The sequence below is a fragment of the Rhamphochromis longiceps genome, linkage group LG22 (genome assembly GCF_057381845.1).
Source record: "Rhamphochromis longiceps isolate RC_006_pf linkage group LG22, R_longiceps_female_GT1.1, whole genome shotgun sequence".
NCBI lineage: Eukaryota > Metazoa > Chordata > Actinopteri > Cichliformes > Cichlidae > Rhamphochromis > Rhamphochromis longiceps.
This window is the reverse complement of record NC_140577.1, coordinates 544,300-561,422: the sequence shown is the minus strand read 5'-3', so window position 1 is coordinate 561,422 and position 17,123 is coordinate 544,300. Positions and strand designations below refer to the sequence as shown.

Here is a 17,123-nt window from a genome sequence, read left to right as displayed (position 1 = left end):
CCAGACAGATGTGTACACGAGGTTCTCTCTGACCTCAGATCAGTTTTAGTCCAGAGGAGATAGTTTCTCCATCATGTGTCCATCATCATGTGGCTTCTTCTCTGAGTGATGAAGCTGTAACCTGCAGGTGTGGGCGGCACGCCGAGCTGCTTGCATACGCTGATGTCTGGAAGTCCTGATGCACTGATTTCATCCCAGAGTCGACCCTGCGCACAGAGATTCCTCCAGGATCTGTGAGGACGTTGAGGATATGATGTTCTGTAGATCACAGTGAGGAACATTATTCTGAGACTGTTCCACAGTCTGTAGATGCAGGTTTTTGCACATTGGTGAACAACTGATGATGTTTTTATACTTGATCATGTGACGGACCTGCTGAAAATAACCCGGTCAGCTGCTGCTCCACCTCTTTTTTTCAGCCTTTTTTTCCCCTCAAGTCAACTTTAAGACGTGTTGCTGAAATCAAATTTAAAATGAGTCAGAAATATTGAGGAAATATTAAATGTCTCAGTTTGTTTTTGAGATGTTTTTGGGAATTATGAATTATTTGCTTTTCATTCTAAGAGTTTTTCTAAATTTAAAGCCATCAGGACACATTCAAAAACACGAGGGCTGAACACCAAAGACCGAAAACGCACTTCAGAACTTTTCTGTTCAGTCTTTATTCGACCAAGATACTCAGACTTAAGATGTAGGCACAGGTTAGTGTCATGCCCAGAGTTCTGGACTCACATACAGGGTAAGAGTGAATAAAGAAAGCTGTTCAACATCGTACACTTACATGTGAAAGCTCAGGAAACTGTAGACACAGAATAGATAAATGTCAGCGTCACCTTGGGCCCAACCAGGGCAGTAACGCTCAGGTGCAGGCCTGAGTAACTGCTCTCAGATCATTTCAAATGATCAGCAGGACCAGCTCAGTAAGACAGTTGTGTGTGATGCTGCAAACGTTGGCACTGATGTGATACCAGGTAAATACACGGCCAATTATAAGCATCGATGCCAATACTGATACTTTAACCCACAAATGTAGCTTCTGTGGGGAAGAACACTGTGTCATGAGATCAGTCATTAATTTGCATACTTTCAGCTTTTATTTTGAAACTGTTTTTTGTAGACCTGAGTGTAAATGTCCCTGTCTCTCGTCGGGTCAGCTTCTGTTGATTAGATTTAAATAAAACAAACGTGACAACCAACATGAAAAAGATATTTTTATAGTGACTGCGTGGCGTACATTTTTTATTTCCAAAGAAATGACTGACTTAACACAGTTCAGTGAGCTGCATGCTGGACTTGGAAACAAAGTATTGATCGTAGCACACTAGTACAGATCCAGCATCAGTGCTCATACTGATAGCTGGATTTAGTTGATTAGATGATCACAGGTCAGTAAGTACGATGGCAACAGACCAGCAACACTCACAGGAGCAAGAATCAGATAAAGTGTGAAGCATTGCAACGTTTTACTATTAAACACAGTTAAACAGGAACCATTCAGCTATGTAAAGAATTTACAATACAAAGGTTAATTATGTTTGATACCAAAACACATTATTTAGTGTAATCTTATTTACGGCCTTTTAATGTGAAGCTGGTCAAAGTGGCCTCTTTATTAATCACATTGTAGCAAAAGTTATTAAGTCATTAGATTAGTGACAATCATGTAACATACGTGATGTGAAATCCAGCGTCTGTAGGGACGGCAGCAACAGAGGACAAAGTTCAGGGGTTAGCCTTCATTTACACCCACAGCTCAGAGAGGCGGGGCTTATAAACTGAAGTGATAACAAACATACACAAATAAAAAAAACTTGAAAATGATAAATATTATAACTGATGTTTACAGTTATACAGTTATAAACATCACAGACGTATCTGTGGATGAGTTTGTGATGGAAACATTTCAGGATTTTACTGGGATGTTACTGATTTGCAGGAAATTGTGTCCGTCTGACTGAATCGCACATGTGACATGTACTGCATGTCGGTGAGGGTGGAGTAGATGTGGTCCTGGTCTGTGGGGGCTGGAGTCATGGTCTCATAGGTGGAGTCACATGTGGATCCTGGAGCTCCGCTCTTCTGCTGGGCTGCAGGTAACTGAAAATATTTAACACATCCAGTTACAGCACATGTATGTATGCAGCTGGTGTTTGCTGCCCTCTAGTGTCACTAATCTGTCATGCAAGGTTAAACACTGACAGAAACACTGATGGAGTTACCTCCACCTGTCTTCCATCTGATTTCCTGTTTTTCCTGTTCTCCATCCATCTGTAGAGGAGCAGCAGGAAGCCAGTCGACAGCACGACGATCACAACCACACACACAACCAGAGACACAAAGTAATCTGGACACAGAAGACGACACTGAGTGGGATGTGTGTGTTTCAGGGTCATAAACAGAACGTTTTATTGCACTGACAGGATATTAATAAAGCTGCCAGACAGGTGAGTACCTGTGATCTGCTCAGGGAGAGCTGGCGTGGGGGTGGTGCCGGTGGGTGGAGCTGTGAACAGAGAAATGCCGTTAGAGACGTGAGACAGAAAACTAGTCCTGTTCCAGCTATGAACAGCAGGGGGCGACAGACGTCTCAGTGACTCACTCACAGGAGTCTCTGAGTGCATCACTTCCCTTTTTCTAAGGAAGTCAGCTCTCAATAAAAGAGGAAATCTGTGTGTCAGTGAAGCTGAAAGTTCCTGAAAAAGCCGTCGTGTTGATGCTGAGAAAACACAAACACTCCTAAAATAACACAAAGACTATTTCAGAGCATCCATATGATGGTGTCACTTCCCCTTTCAGCAGAAAGAAGAGTGGCGCCTGTCCAGTATTCAGGCCTGTTTATACCAATCATTACATGTCATTGTTGCAGCTGGGACCGCCACACCTGGCCCTGACACGGTTTGGCCGTACGTGCTGAGAACTGAGCCTCCACATGTGACGAGTGAAGAGCGAGCGCGTGGATTTCCCCCGTGCCGGCTCCCTGTTAAACCCAAAATCAAACTAAATGAACAACATAAAGAAGCAGAGCTGTGATGATGACTGCATGACGTTTTCAGGCTGATGCATGAAGTTTGGTTTGAATAAAAATTATTTGGGATCCAGTAACGACTCACCTGAGACCGTGAGGCGTATCTTTGCGGCGTCGCTCTGACCGTGTTTGTATACGATGGTGATGATATATTCCCCGCTGTCCTGCGGCGTCAGCGCGCCCAGGGTCAGGTGGCCGTTGGCTGCATTAATCCACGCTCTGCCCTCGTAGGACGTGTTCAGTCTGAGCGTGGAGGAGCTCACCGAGGCAACGGTTATGATCTCCTTCCCGTCATTGAAGTGCCAGAACAGAGCCGAGCTCTGCAGGTCCTGAATCGGCGTTTTCAGCGTCACGTTGCTTCCGACACCTGCGTGCACGGAGCTTTCTGACAGGATCCTCTGACCCACGCAGCGCCCTGCAGGGACACAGGTCACATGACGCACCATCAGAGCTGTGCTGATTATACCGCCGTGACCTCTGACACTAACAGCTGTGCCACACCTTTACCACAGGAAGCAAAAACAGCAAAGCTTTCAAAGTAAAACCGAGCACCAAAACCCACTTTATGTAAACATGTTCACATTTCCAGCTGTCCTCTCCACAGTGGATCCGTTTCACACGTTTTCACTCCTGATTTCAGTTTGTTTGTTTCCTGTAAATCTGCTCCGAGGTCACATTTACAACCTTCCTCGGAGCTCCTTCCTTCAGCTGAGAGCGGGGTCAGCTCTGAGGAGGGCCGGACTACAAGCCCAGACCAACGGCTTCTCTTTACCTCTGTTTACCTGCTGGATCACCATGGTAACAGCAATGGTCACGCTCCAGCAGATGAACCAGGTTTGGGATAACCTCCGATAAATACCCGTGTTTGTTGGAGGTTATCCCAAACCTGGTTCAGGCTTCAGCGCGACTGCTTCGCGTTAACTTCAGCGGAGCTCTGACCAGGACGGGTCAGAGCTAAAGGGCAGCAGCTTCAGCCTTTATAATAACTAAAATATTAAACATTCAGCGCTGAGATGCTTAAATTCTTACCGATGGACGCGAGCAGACACAGGAGGGCGACCCGAGCCATGGTGGACGCGTCCAACGTTCCCAGCTGAGGACTCGGCTCTGGTTTCCTGATCTTTCTAGCAGCTCCGACTCACAGCCGAAGAGGAAGCTGGTCCGTGTTTTCTGCAAACGCTGGCACATTTCAGGGTTTCTAGAAAATCACCAAGCAAACGAGGAAGCGTCCGAGCCTTCATGGCTGCACGGGCCTGAAGCCCACAGCTGGGGGAAGTTTGGTAATCACAGGAAGGATGATGTCAGCGATCCCACTGCGACCTCTCCGACATCCTTGGTACACCTTCCAGCACGACCACACTGACCCTCAGTTTCACGCGTAGACACACATACAGAGGACGTCTGAAAGTGTTTCTGAACCTGCGAGCGTTCAGGCACAGCGGGCGGAAGATGTTTGGATCCAGGAGGACTCTTCAGACAGAAACCTAGGAGCTTATGAAGCGCTTTGTTCATCAGGAACCCGATGGTCATCCTCGCAAACATGAAACCTCCACCATCATCTGAAGCAGAGTCCAGCTCTAACACATTAACGGCAGCACAAACATGTCTGTGCTGCCGTTACAACATTACTAAATCTATGCAGGGTCCAAATGAGACTCCAGTGTGGGTGAAACATGTTTCCTGCAATCAAGAAACGTGCTGGCTTCGTTTGTCAGATTCAGACCCGTTTGATGATGAAATCACTCATCATCACGTCCTGAAGACTAAAACATTATTTACCACAAAGACACCAACACATTAAATGAGTCTGTCAGCGTTTCAGCTCTTTATTAAATAACAAAAGGTCAGAAAATGAAGAACAGCTGGAAAACAAACCAAGAGGCAGTGCTGCCATCTGGTGGACGTCAGTGAGGACGCGCTCATGCTAAACTACAGGAGTCCAGCTAATACTGTTTCTGATGTGGTGACTGAGCCGCCCTCAGTGTTACATTTGCATATTCATTTATCTCACAAAGAGGAAGACGTGCAGTTAAAGGACATCCTGTAAACCTCAGTATCAGCCGAGCGATGAGCTAATCCTCCTAACGAGTTCATCGGAAGCTGCACTGTGTGACACACCTGTGAGACGCCGGCCTTCTCCTAAACACAATAATAATGATACATGACCAGGATATGTTTGACCTATCAGGTTTAAGTTATCCTAACATCAGGTGTGTGGGGGCGTGGCCACAGGAAGGTCAAAGTGCTTTATACTGTTTGACAGCAACAGGGAAGCAGCAGGTATAAAACTGTTTCTGAGGATCTGTATTTCATACTGGCTCCTCCCACGTGCTCCTTCTCTTCCAGAGCACTGATTGGTCACTCAGCAAAGGTTACACCTGGTTGAGCCACAGAGCCGAGATCACGCATCAGTCCCAATCATCCTACGCATGCTTTATCAATAACACAAGCTCACCTCACAGGAGCCTGTCACCTGACCGCAGTCAGCTGATCAGCAGCGGGGATGTGCGACGTGGACGACAAACACGTGACTCTAATTACTCAGCAATGCACGACTGCACGTCGGATCCAGGAGGTTACGAAGCTGCCTCCCTCCCACCTGCAGCAGGTGTGACCACGCGTGTGATGTCACACAGAGTGCGGACACGCTGCTGCTGCCGGTGTACGGACAGCATTCCCGACGGCGTCCGCGTCACGAGGTCGTTCTTGCAGTGAAAACAGGAACACGCTGGTTTCTGCTGATGTCTGAATGAAGTTTTGATTCCACCGTCAGGCGAGGGTGAGCGACGGGCTGGCTGAGCTGTGACGCCACGCCGAGCTGTCATCCTCGCGGCGTTCACGTCTTGCTGCTTTCGGCGACGCACTTGTGCTTTTTGACCTGCGAATGCCACGTGAACCTTTTGTCGCACACGTTGCACTTAAAGGGCTTCTCCTCCGAGTGGACGGCCATGTGCGTGATGACGTTGGCCTTGTTGGTGAACTTCTTGGCGCAGACGGAGCAGCTGAACGGCTTCTCGCCCGTGTGCACCCTCATGTGGTTGACGAGCGTGTTGCGCAGGCTGAAGCTCGTGTTGCACACGGAGCAGGTGAAGGGCTTCTCCCCGGTGTGCACGCGCAGGTGTGTGGTGAAGTTGGAGCTCTTGGAGATTTTCTTGCCGCAGAACGGGCACGTTTTCTCCCCCGTGTGGCTCTTCATGTGGCTCTGCAGGTGGTTCTTGCCTCCGAAGCGTTTGCCGCACTCAGAGCAGCTGTAAGGTTTCTTGGCTAAGTTACTTCCCGCGTCTCTCACAGCGTCCTCTGACGGCGGTTTCCCGCTCTGCACTGGAGCGTCCTCTGTGGCCCCGGTGTCAGAGGAAGTCCTGACAGGCTGCGGGTGGAGGTTTCTGGCTGCTTCTGGTCCTGCTCGATCCTCTCCACCAGCTCGTGCCTGCAGCTGGCGGCTGCTGAGCTCGCTGCGGGTGTGAAGGAGGTCGGGGGACTGAGTGCTCTCTTCCACCTCCTCTTCAATCTTCACGGTGACGGGAATGATGGTGAGGTCCTCGTGCACTCCGGGCCGCTCTCCCGGCTGATTGGTCCAGAGCCCCTCATGTTCATCTTTGACTCGTGGCGGTTCTGGACTCTCCCGGTGCAGACCGGGGCCCTTCTGCTCCTGTGATGCTCCTTTATCCGCTGTAAACTTTGTGGGGCTCAGGGGAGACCCTGGAGGACACAGAGGGAGGAAACGAGCACTGGTTAGCCCAACAGACCAAACGTGGCCAGCAGGGGGCGCTCCTCTGGAGCTATGAGTACGTCTGTCCCATTCACTGCTTTCAGGCTGACTGAATAAAACATGAAGTTCATTTTGGACATTTTGGTTTTGTTACAGAGGACCAGACAGCAGGATTAGTTACCATGGTTACGTCCATCTAAGAGTGCACGGTCATGTGATTAGTGTCGTGTAACACGGTTACTCATAAACAGTTACTGTCTTCTTTTTGGGGGGGTTAACTTTCAGTATATCATTTAAATGAAAAATAATGGGGCTGCGGTGACATCACTGCTGAACCATAGTGGCTCCTTTAGGTGCTGAGGGGGAGGTGTCAGCTGCAGCCCCACAGCTGTCCCTGTGGGGCTGCAGGTGGGGCTGCAGGTACACACACTCACCTGCACCGTTAGTGAAAACATGCTGCTGCTCCATCCACAACACCAGAGAAAAATTATTCTCCATGGTTACTGTTCCTACGGAGACACATCTCACCTGCACCCAACTTACAATTAAACTGCCTAGTTAAAATTTACAACATCTGGAACAGCTGCTTATCCTTTCCAACGACAACAACTAAATAATATTAACTATTATTACTATAAATATTATAACAAAAGTAATATTTTTATTAGTATTGTTGTTATTTTGTTGTTGTTATTATAAAAGAATAACATGAATAACAATAATAAAAATTGTCATTATTCATTCATTATTGTCATTATTAATAACAACAACAACAATGGTGATGATGACGATAACAATAACGACCACATCAATGGTGTTAGCCGTCCGGTCTGTCTCCGGTAACCCACCGTGCGGGCCCCCCCGGCTCTCGGCAGGGTGTCCGTCCGGCTGCCTGCTCCTGTGCAGGCGGATCTCCTGCTCGTACTCCTCCATTGTCCTCTCAAAAAGCGCGAAAATCTCCTCAGCGGCCGCGTTGAGCCGCTGCTTCACCAGCGCTCTCAGCACCTCAGCCTTCGACATTTCCCCGCCGTCAGCCGGACACGCAGATGCCGAACCGAGCGAGTCTGCGGCTGCGCGGAGAAGGTTCGGAGGACAAAGTCGCAGGGAGCACCGACACCTGCCCGCTAACCTCCCCAGGACCTAACCCTGACCTCACCTGTGTTTCTTTACTGGGACGGAACACACCGAGCCTGTCTAATCCGAACCGGAAACCCGACTGCTACTAATTTGTTCTGCACATGCGCTGAACAAACTACTTCCCCTTTTCGACTTTTCATAATAAAAGCATTCTTTTAGCGCGATTCTCATATGGACACCCGACCCTAAAATGGATAAAAGAGAGGATTGATGGATGGACATGTCATTGTGTTCAGTATAACAACAAAGTGCTTGACATACATCAAAATTACTAGAAAATGAGGTGTAATAAATAAGAACATACTTTACAGGAGAGAGGATCAAAGTTGGGAGACTTTTTATTTAATAATATTGTATATTCATTTTTTCAGCTTGATAAGATTGTAAATACGTTATACGTTAATGTCAGATATGAATTGGACAGTTCATACAGTCCTACATATGAAAGCAGTCCTACATATTTGTTTACAGTTTTTTACAGCCACTAGGACACATTTCTCAATACTTAGGTCATTTTTGCAAAACTCTTCACACAATTCCCGTAACTGACCTTCAGCTTGGCAAAGCAGTTCATTTCACATTCAAAATGCACTACAACTACCAAAACACTTTATTCAGGTCTCAAATAAAGTCATTCTTCCAGAACACTAGCAAAGGTTGACAGCCGACAAACACACTTTGTCACCCACAAAACAATGACCTAAAAAACACTAACAACATGTAGCATTACACAGTGTTTTCCTGTGTAAAACAAGGACACATCTCTGTTTATAATTTCAATATATGTTACTGGAATGAATCAGACATCATGCAGAATTCGTTAATATTTGTTTATGTATTTTTATTTTTTTGCACTAAGTAATCCCAAAATACAAGAATTTGTATACACACCATCCACTGATACACATACAATAGTAATGCTAATCTACTCGGTCTTCTCCATTTCTGGCTGGGTCCATGTTTACATCACAAACAAACCTATTCAGCAGTTGTCTCCTTTTGTAATGAAATTGAAGGAGTAACACCTGTGCAGATGTTCATCTACAATGAGAATCAGCTGTGGCTGGTTAAACTGCATTTTTAGATTTAAAATATGTTTCAATAAAATATTGCTGTTGGATTTTGCTCTTTTTAAGTTTTGCATTGTGTTATTGTTTTGGCCATAAGTTTAACAGTTTTGAAAACAGTATGTAAGCACATGCAAAATGTCCTGTACGTACAAAGATTTTTGGCAGTTGTTGTGTCTGAGTGAGAAAATAATTCATGAAATTTGAGAGATGTAGTCATTGAATGCATTTTGTGCCAAAACAATGATAACTGATCCTCAGTTTAGCCCACATAGACTTCTGTTGTGCTCACTGTGTGAGGAGTTTTGCAAAAGTGACCTAAGTATTGAGAAATGAGTCCTAGCGTCTGTAAAAAACTGTAATATGTGCACTGAAGGACATATCAGGCAGTGAAGAATAGTTTTCAAGAAGGCCTTCGTGTTTTGAGCAGGACAATGCGTAACTGCAGACTAGATCTGTTCCAGCAGCACGGCTGCAGTACTGACCTCTGATCAGCCGAGATGTGAATCATCATGAACGCAACAACAGGACGAAGCAGAGCCAGGACTGCTAAAACTCTGCTCTCCTCAGCTCACAGACCCAGAAAACTAGGAGCTCTGAAATGAGCTCCTAGTTTGTGTGTGTGTGTGTGCATTTGTGTGTGTGTGTGTGTGTGTGTGTGTGTGTGTGTGTGTGTGTGTGTGTGTGTGTGTGTGTGTGTGTGCGCGTTTGTGTGTGTGCATTTGTGTGTGTGTGTGTGTGTGTGTGTGTGTGCGCGTTTGTGTGTGTGTGTTTGTGTGTGTGTGTGTGTGTGTGTGTGTGTGTGTGTGTGTGTTTGTGTGTGTGCGTTTGTGTGTGTGCGTTTGTAAACTAGAAAACTAGGAGCTCTGAAATGAGCTCCTAGTTTGTGTGTGTGTGTGCGTCTGTGTGTGTGGGTGCGCGTTTGTGTGTGTGTTTGTGTGTGTGTGTGTGTTTGTGTGTGTGTGTGTGTGTGTGTGTGTGTGTGTGTGTTTGTGTGTGTGCGTTTGTAAACTAGAAAACTAGGAGCTCTGAAATGAGCTCCTAGTTTGTGTGTGTGTGTGCGTCTGTGTGTGTGGGTGCGCGTTTGTGTGTGTGTGTTTGTGTGTGTGCGTGCGTCTGTGTGTGCGTTTGCAAACTAGAAAACTAGGAGCTCTGAAATGAGCTCCTAGTTTTCCTGAAATCATGCATTTCCTCAAATGACAGGCTGACATGTTTTCTGTGATCTGCTGTGAATAAAATGTTTGTGATTGTCACTTCTCCTCACTCCTATTGTTGTTTTCATTTTACATGGATTTCCAAGTTTTTTGCAATTAGTGTTTTACTACTCAGCATATCATATGTGTGTGTGTGTGTGTGTGTGTGTGTGTGTGTGTGTGTGTGTGTGTGTGTCCTCACTGCAGACACTGATACAGTGATGATCTTCCAGCTGCAGCAGTCACTTCCGTCTGTGAGGTTTTTGTACGAGTGTTTTTCACTGTGTGAACATCGGAGTGCTGTGGTAACTCTGACAGTAATAAACTCCTGCATCATCAGCCTGGACTGCACTGATGCTCAGAGTGAAGTCCAGGCCATTCCCTGCTCCACTTCCACTCAGTCTGGAGGAAATTCCTGAAAGTCTGTCTGATGTTCTGTAGATCAGAGCTTTGGGAGCTTCTCCAGTTTTCTGATGGTACCAGGCCAGGTAGTATTGTGAACCAGAATACTGAGCTACTTGTGTACTGACTTTACAGTTGATGTTTACAGTCTGACCAAGCTGCACAGATTTGGATGCTGACTGAGTCACCACAACGTTTTGTCCAGCAGACCCTGAGGAGAGAAGAAACTCTGGACATGAGCTGGTGAGGTGAAACTCAGCTACGCTCTGAATGATTTTCACGTGACAGAAAAATGATTTTCCTCACCTTGAGTCAAGCAGAGGAGAGTCCAGATGAGGATGCAGATCAAAGTCATGTTTTTGATGAAGAGGATTTCTGTGGCGTCTGTTGTGATGAAGGCCAGCTGTCAGTTATGCAGTGTTCAACTGTCAGGACTATAAACTCTCCCAGAGCACTGGAGCATGGTGCTGCTGATGCAAAGCAGCTCACCGTGGACATGCTCAGATTGACTCCAAGGCGGACTCGATTACTCTCATGGATCTATCAGTTATCACAGGATTCATCTGGAGTCTTCTCTGCATTTTGCATCTCTTAAGTTTCTTTAAGTATTTTCTTTGTTTTTTTACATAGTGAAAGTAGATAATGAGAATATTTATCTTGTTTAAATCTGGCTTATGTTGAAATATTCTGACGGGTTCGGTTTAGCAGATAACGTCTTTATCAGTGAAATGATCAGCTGGTGATAGTTTAACAGTAATTATGATTGTAGAAATGCACCAAATGAAATGATTAAAATGTTGAATGTAAATAACTGAATATTTGTTCAAAGTGTGTTATATTTTGTATTAAACACTAAAACCATGCAGATAATTAGAAGTTGATGCTGAAGATAATTACTGAGATGCTGTGTAACAGTTTGGCCCCAGTGCAGTTTGTTGAGCTTCAGGTCATATGAGGACTGTGAGTGCGCTGATGTGCATGACAGCTTTGTTAAAGGGAAGTGAAACACTGTGTGAGTGAGTGACTGGTGGAGCAGAAAAACATCTGTCAGAAAGTCCTTAAAGGAGAAGATCTGCTCTCACACAGTGAAGGCGTTACTGCCAGCTGTGCCGTGTGCTCCCTGTCCTCTAAGCTGATTGGTGTCTCCTAGGTGACGCTCGTCCCACCCTGACGGTGCTGCCCCCCTCCAGAGAGGAGCTGCAGCAGGGGAAGGCCACGCTCATGTGCCTGGCCAACAAGGGCTTCCCCTCAGACTGGAGTCTGTCCTGGAAGGTGGACGGCAGCAGCAACAGAAGCTGGGAGGAGGGCAGGAGCCCAGGGGTGCTGCAGGAGGACGGCCTCTACAGCTGGAGCAGCACCCTGAGGCTCCCTGCAGACCAGTGGGAGAAGGTGGGCTCTGTGACCTGTGAGGCCACCCAGGGCTCCCACACTTCTCTCTCACAGACACTGAGGAGAGACCAGTGTTCCCAGTCCTGAGCTGACTCTCTCTCTCTTTCTGTCACTCGTCTTTGTTTTGTTCATCATTTCACTGTTTGACACAATAAAGATTCATTCAAAGAAACTCTCGTTCCACTTCTGCTCTTTTTAACTGAGCTTAAATTTAAATTTTTTAGTTCACCGTTATTCATACAGGTAGTCCCACTTGTACAGCATCAGAGTCTGAATGCGAAATGTTTCAGAAAAACATATTAAAGTTACAACAATAAAAGAAACACCAAAGTACCTCAAACTGTTTAATATTTAAGAAGTTCCCAGTGTTCAATCACACATTGTTGTCAACTCTTAATGATGACATTAAAATAACTTGTTGTTATAGAGACTGAGACCCCCACGGCCTCATCCACCTGCGACTGTCTAAATAAGGCTGATAGGTGGTGCAGAGTTCAGAAACACACATGTGATTGTACTGGTGTTCATTTGACTTTAACACACTATTATAATATTTAATGAGAATTATCCGATGCTCAGAAATGAGTGGGAGGAGTCATTCTGTGGTACGATCCTGTAATAGTAGATGTCACTGTTTTTATAACAGCACGTGGATAAAACGTGCTTTCATCATTAAACAACATCTTTAATTTCCTATATAAAAGTCTACAATGTAAACAATAAAAAACATCCATACTTAATGTTTTAGTATTTGTAAATGGCCTGCATTTGTGTTATTAAAATGATCATCAACAGAATTTTTCAAAACTGACTTAGAAAGTTCAGTTTTTGTTAAACTGAAATGTGTTAGTATAACCTGATGAGCTGCACAGTGTTTGTTTCCTTCACAGCTAAGTTAGTCTTTAGTCTGAGTGCAGCTGTTGAGACAGTTCCTCTAAAGCTGAGGGAGGTTTTTGTACGGCGCTGTATCGCTGTGTGAACAAGTTGCTACCCTGCTGACAGTAATAAACTCCTGAATCTTCAGCCTGCTCAGAGTGAAGTCAGTACCAGATCCACTTCCACTGAAACGATCTGAAACTCCAGACTGACGATTTGTAGCTTTATAAATCAGAAGTTTAGGAGCTTTGCCAGGTTTCTGAAGGTACCAGTGAAGCCAGTCACCAACACTTGTACTGGTTCTACATGTGATGGAGACAGACTGCCCTGCAACCACAGACTGAGCTCCAGGAGACTGAGTCACGATGATTTGTCCTGATGAACCTGGAAAAGATGGAAAAAAGGAGAAGGGTTACTGAGACAAATCCAGCGTGGAGAAAGATGATCAGCATCCAAACAGAAGATGGAGAACAGATGGAAGAAGGTCACTGCTGCTGGTTTCAGTGTTCACGCTGAAGCCACGCGCTCACAGAGAGTCTCACCCTGAACAAGGAGCCCCAGGGTGGCCAGCAGTAGAGTCAGTGACATCATCATTGTGCTGCCGGCGTGTCAGTGTCTCTGAAAGGCCTGGACAGACACTGATCAACACTGGCCTCTTAAGGGCTGTGAGCAGAGGCAGGACACGTATGCAAACACACAGAGTCAGTCAGCTGGAGCCGTCCTCAGCACATCACCACCTTTCCTTCTCACTCGTGGCTCTACTCGCTGTTTTTCTCATGCAAACTATGATATTACCTTCACAGTTTTACATATTCCAGAATTAGTTGGTCGCAAAGATAGAACATTTTTAAACTAAGCAGTCTGGTACGATGGCAGCGTTCACACTGCCGGTGACTTGATTGCAGTCAGGTGTGAAGGCTGATTGGAGTCTCCACCTGAAGGTGGAGCCCAGTGCTATGAAAAATCCCACACTCAACAGGCCCATGACAACATGATAACAGTGGGTGGATTATATTCTTAAACTTAGTTACAGCGCTTTCAGAAAGACATCTACTGTGATAAAGTCTACTCTCCACTGCTGTGTAATCAATGATTGTAAATGTAAATGTTATCAGGAAATGATTAGGCAGGAGAGGGTTTTCAGGAAACTAATAACAGAAACACACATGTGATTGTACTGGTGTTCATTTGACTTTAACACACTATTATAATATTTAATGAGAATTAACAGATGCTCAGAAATGAGTGGGAGGAGTCATTCTGTGGTACGATCCTGTAATAGTAGATGTCACTGTTTTTATAACAGCATGTGGATAAACGTGCTTTCATCATTAAACAACATCTTTAATTTCCTATATAAAAGTCTACAATGTAAACAATGAAAAATATCTATACTTAATGTTTTAGTGTTTGTGTTATTAAAATGATCATCAACAGAATTTTTCTAAACTGACTTAGAAAGTTCAGCTTTTGTTAAACTGAAATGTGTTAGTATAACCTGATGAGCTGCATGGGTCTTTATCAGTGAAATGATCAGCTGGTGATAGTTTAACAGTAATTATGATTGTAGAAATGCACCAAATGAAATGATTAAAATGTTGAATGTAAATAACTGAATATTTGTTCAAAGTGTGTTATATTTTGTATTAAACACTAAAACCATGCAGATAATTAGAAGTTGATGCTGAAGATAATTACTGAGATGCTGTGTAACAGTTTGGCCCCAGTGCAGTTTGTTGAGCTTCAGGTCATATGAGGACTGTGAGTGCGCTGATGTGCATGACAGCTTTGTTAAAGGGAAGTGAAACACTGTGTGAGTGAGTGACTGGTGGAGCAGAAAAACATCTGTCAGAAAGTCCCCGCAGAAGGCCACGCTCATGTGCCTGGCCAACAAGGGCTTCCCCTCAGACTGGAGTCTGTCCTGGAAGGTGGACGGCAGCAGCAGCAGCAGCTGGGAGGAGGGCAGGAGCCCAGGGGTGCTGCAGGAGGACGGCCTCTACAGCTGGAGCAGCACCCTGAGGCTCCCTGCAGACCAGTGGGAGAAGGTGGGCTCTGTGACCTGTGAGGCCACCCAGGGCTCCCACACTCCTCTCTCACAGACACTGAGGAGAGACCAGTGTTCCCAGTCCTGAGCTGACTCTCTCTCTCTTTCTGTCACTCGTCTTTGTTTTGTTCATCATTTCACTGTTTGACACAATAAAGATTCATTCAAAGAAACTCTCGTTCCACTTCTGCTCTTTTTAACTTGCACAGATTGAGATCCTTTCACAATAAACACAGTTGTTCTTCACTCAGGGGTTTCAAACTCGTGGCCCGGGGGCCACTTGCTGCCCATATATTGACGTGAAGAAATAAAATGCAGTTTGTCCCTTGAAGTGACTTTTTTGTTTGTTGTTAAGTGCGAAGTTCTTTAAAAAAACAAAAATGATTTAATATGACTGCAACATGAGCAGAGAGTACAAACATGCTGAGGTTCAGTGACTAATGTGTTCACTTATGTCTGCATTTTGATTCTGTTAAGTACGAACACAATGACAGCAGACGTACTGCTACATGTCTGCAGACAGAGGACCAATGACTTTATTTGGCAGTTCAATGAAAGGCTTCAGTTAGTTAAGAAGGAGGAAAAAGAATACCATACCATACCATACCACCTTTATTTATAAAGCACTTTAACATAAAACCAGAGTTCACAAAGTGCTGTACATGCTAAAAGCATAAGTAAAGAAAATTAAAATGAGATAAGATAAAATAAATAACTAAAAAACTAAAATAAATTGAAACATGTTAAAACAAATTGAGTCAACCCCTCTAATCAATGCCAAAGGCTTCAGCGAATAAATATGTTTTAAGAAGACTTTTAAATTCAGAGAGAGAAGAGGCCTGCCTTACATGCAAGGGTAGATCATTCCACAACTTTGGAGCAACTACAGCAAAAGCACGATCACCTTTAGATTTATACTTAGTTTTTGGTACCTTAAGGAGCTGCTGATTGGCGGACCTAAGGGAACGGGGAGGTGTATATGGTTGTAGTAGCTCCGAGAGGTAGGGGGGGGCAGGCCATTAAGAGATTTAAAAGCAAATAAGAGAATTTTAAAAACAATCCTAAAATGTACAGGTAGCCAGTGGAGTGAAATTAAAATTGTGTTCATGTTATACAATATACAATATACAATATGTGAATCTGTGTTCATGTTATACAATATTCAAATAAAAAAAACAACCAAACAAAACACTTTTTGGAAATATTTGTGTTCTTTCTTTCTTCTTCTTCTTCTTTTTTTTGTACTACTTGAACACTAAAGTGGCCGTCCAATAAGACGACAGTGTCAGCTTTGGCCCACGGCTCATTTGACACCCCTGATCTTAAATGAAAGCACAACTATGTCAGTTTTCTTTTATTTATAACTTACAATCCTACGTTCCAAAATCATTTCACTCACCTGCATTCAGACCATGTTAACATTTATTATGGCTGCCACTGAAATCTTCCTCCTTACATATTCTCAGAGTCTGGAGGAAAAACCAAAGCACTCAGTGTATTTTATACTGAACTTTTTCAGAGCACACAACATAACGAGTCTGCTGGTACTGAAACCTGTTGTGGACATTTTCAGTTCTTAAAAATAACGTCTGGGAGTAGCGACACACATGCAAACACAGAGTCAGTGAGCTGTAACTGTCCTCAGCACATCACTGATGAAACTTTTGTCAACATATATTTTCTTCCTTTCACAGAAAACTCATCCCTGTTCTCAGTTCAACACTACTTACTTATCTTTGATATTTACCTCACGCTCCATTCATCCTTCATCGAATACATGAAATATGTAGCGACTTAAAAATATCTCACAATGTGTAAGTAAAACGTAAAGGATGTTTTATGTTAGCGTCCATGTTTCAGGACTCTCTGTGTCCTGTGTCCCCTCGGGTTACCCCTGAGAATGAGACCCTCACTTGCACCATTGGCACTCTCACCTGGGAAATAGACACAATCCAGCAAACCCTGATGACAGAACCTGATCCTGACTGTAATGTCATCTGCAAACTTAAGGTTTTGACACACTTGACTTTTGCTGTGCAGCCATCTGTGTAGGACACCTCCACTGGGTTGCCACTGCAAATTTTCCAGGTGCTGGATGTGCCTCACCAGTGATCCACTGACAGATGGAGGCTGGGACAGTGAGCTGGGTAGTTTGGAGTTGAGCTGAAGTCCACAACCTGATCCTATTACAGATCCTATTACGTGTACCAGGGCAGTCAAGGTGTTCCAGCTTGAAGTGCATTCCTGTGCTGACAGCATCATCCACTGACCTGCACCAGGG

At 44.8% G+C, this 17,123-nt stretch overlaps 2 protein-coding genes, 1 pseudogene and 2 gene segments (V, D, J or C); 1 reads left to right on the top strand and 4 right to left on the bottom strand.

The window, feature by feature from the left end:
* Positions 1 to 729: 729 nt before the first annotated feature.
* LOC146643010 (uncharacterized) lies at positions 730 to 4,652 on the bottom strand. Its single transcript, XM_085396405.1, has 6 exons — positions 4,055 to 4,652; positions 3,111 to 3,440; positions 2,852 to 2,977; positions 2,453 to 2,503; positions 2,220 to 2,344; positions 730 to 2,097 (listed from the first exon to the last, which is right to left on the bottom strand). Exons 1-6 carry the CDS (start codon positions 4,092 to 4,094, stop codon positions 1,912 to 1,914), a joined length of 858 nt encoding a protein of 285 aa, XP_085252531.1. The 5' UTR covers positions 4,095 to 4,652; the 3' UTR covers positions 730 to 1,911.
* Positions 4,653 to 4,835: 183 nt separating this feature from the next.
* On the bottom strand, positions 4,836 to 7,979 carry LOC146643009 (uncharacterized). The gene is made up of 2 exons (XM_085396403.1): positions 7,583 to 7,979; positions 4,836 to 6,724 (listed from the first exon to the last, which is right to left on the bottom strand). Exons 1-2 carry the CDS (start codon positions 7,752 to 7,754, stop codon positions 5,862 to 5,864), a joined length of 1,035 nt encoding a protein of 344 aa, XP_085252529.1. The 5' UTR covers positions 7,755 to 7,979; the 3' UTR covers positions 4,836 to 5,861.
* Positions 7,980 to 10,392: 2,413 nt separating this feature from the next.
* On the bottom strand, positions 10,393 to 10,931 carry LOC146643008 (immunoglobulin kappa variable 4-1-like). The segment is given in 2 exon segments: positions 10,393 to 10,744; positions 10,840 to 10,931. Coding segments are annotated over 2 exon segments (384 nt in total).
* A 580-nt stretch (positions 10,932 to 11,511) lies between these two features.
* On the top strand, positions 11,512 to 12,009 carry LOC146643007 (Ig kappa-b4 chain C region-like). The segment is given in 2 exon segments: positions 11,512 to 11,545; positions 11,684 to 12,009. Coding segments are annotated over 2 exon segments (360 nt in total).
* Positions 12,010 to 12,856: 847 nt separating this feature from the next.
* LOC146643006 (immunoglobulin kappa variable 1-39 pseudogene) lies at positions 12,857 to 13,386 on the bottom strand (annotated as a pseudogene).
* Between the last annotated feature and the right edge of the window lie 3,737 nt (positions 13,387 to 17,123).

Coding starts and splice junctions, on each gene's coding strand:
- LOC146643010 (XM_085396405.1), bottom strand. CDS start 4,094: ATGGCTCGGGTCGCCCTCCTGTGTCTGCTCGCGTCCATCG. Junction 3,441..4,054: donor GTGTCTGCTCGCGTCCATCG/GTAAGAATTTAA, acceptor GTGTCCCTGCAG/GGCGCTGCGTGGGTCAGAGG. Junction 2,345..2,452: donor TCTCCCTGAGCAGATCACAG/GTACTCACCTGT, acceptor TTCTGTGTCCAG/ATTACTTTGTGTCTCTGGTT.
- LOC146643009 (XM_085396403.1), bottom strand. CDS start 7,754: ATGTCGAAGGCTGAGGTGCTGAGAGCGCTGGTGAAGCAGCGGCTCAAC. Junction 6,725..7,582: donor GAGCCGGGGGGGCCCGCACG/GTGGGTTACCGG, acceptor TGTGTCCTCCAG/GGTCTCCCCTGAGCCCCACA.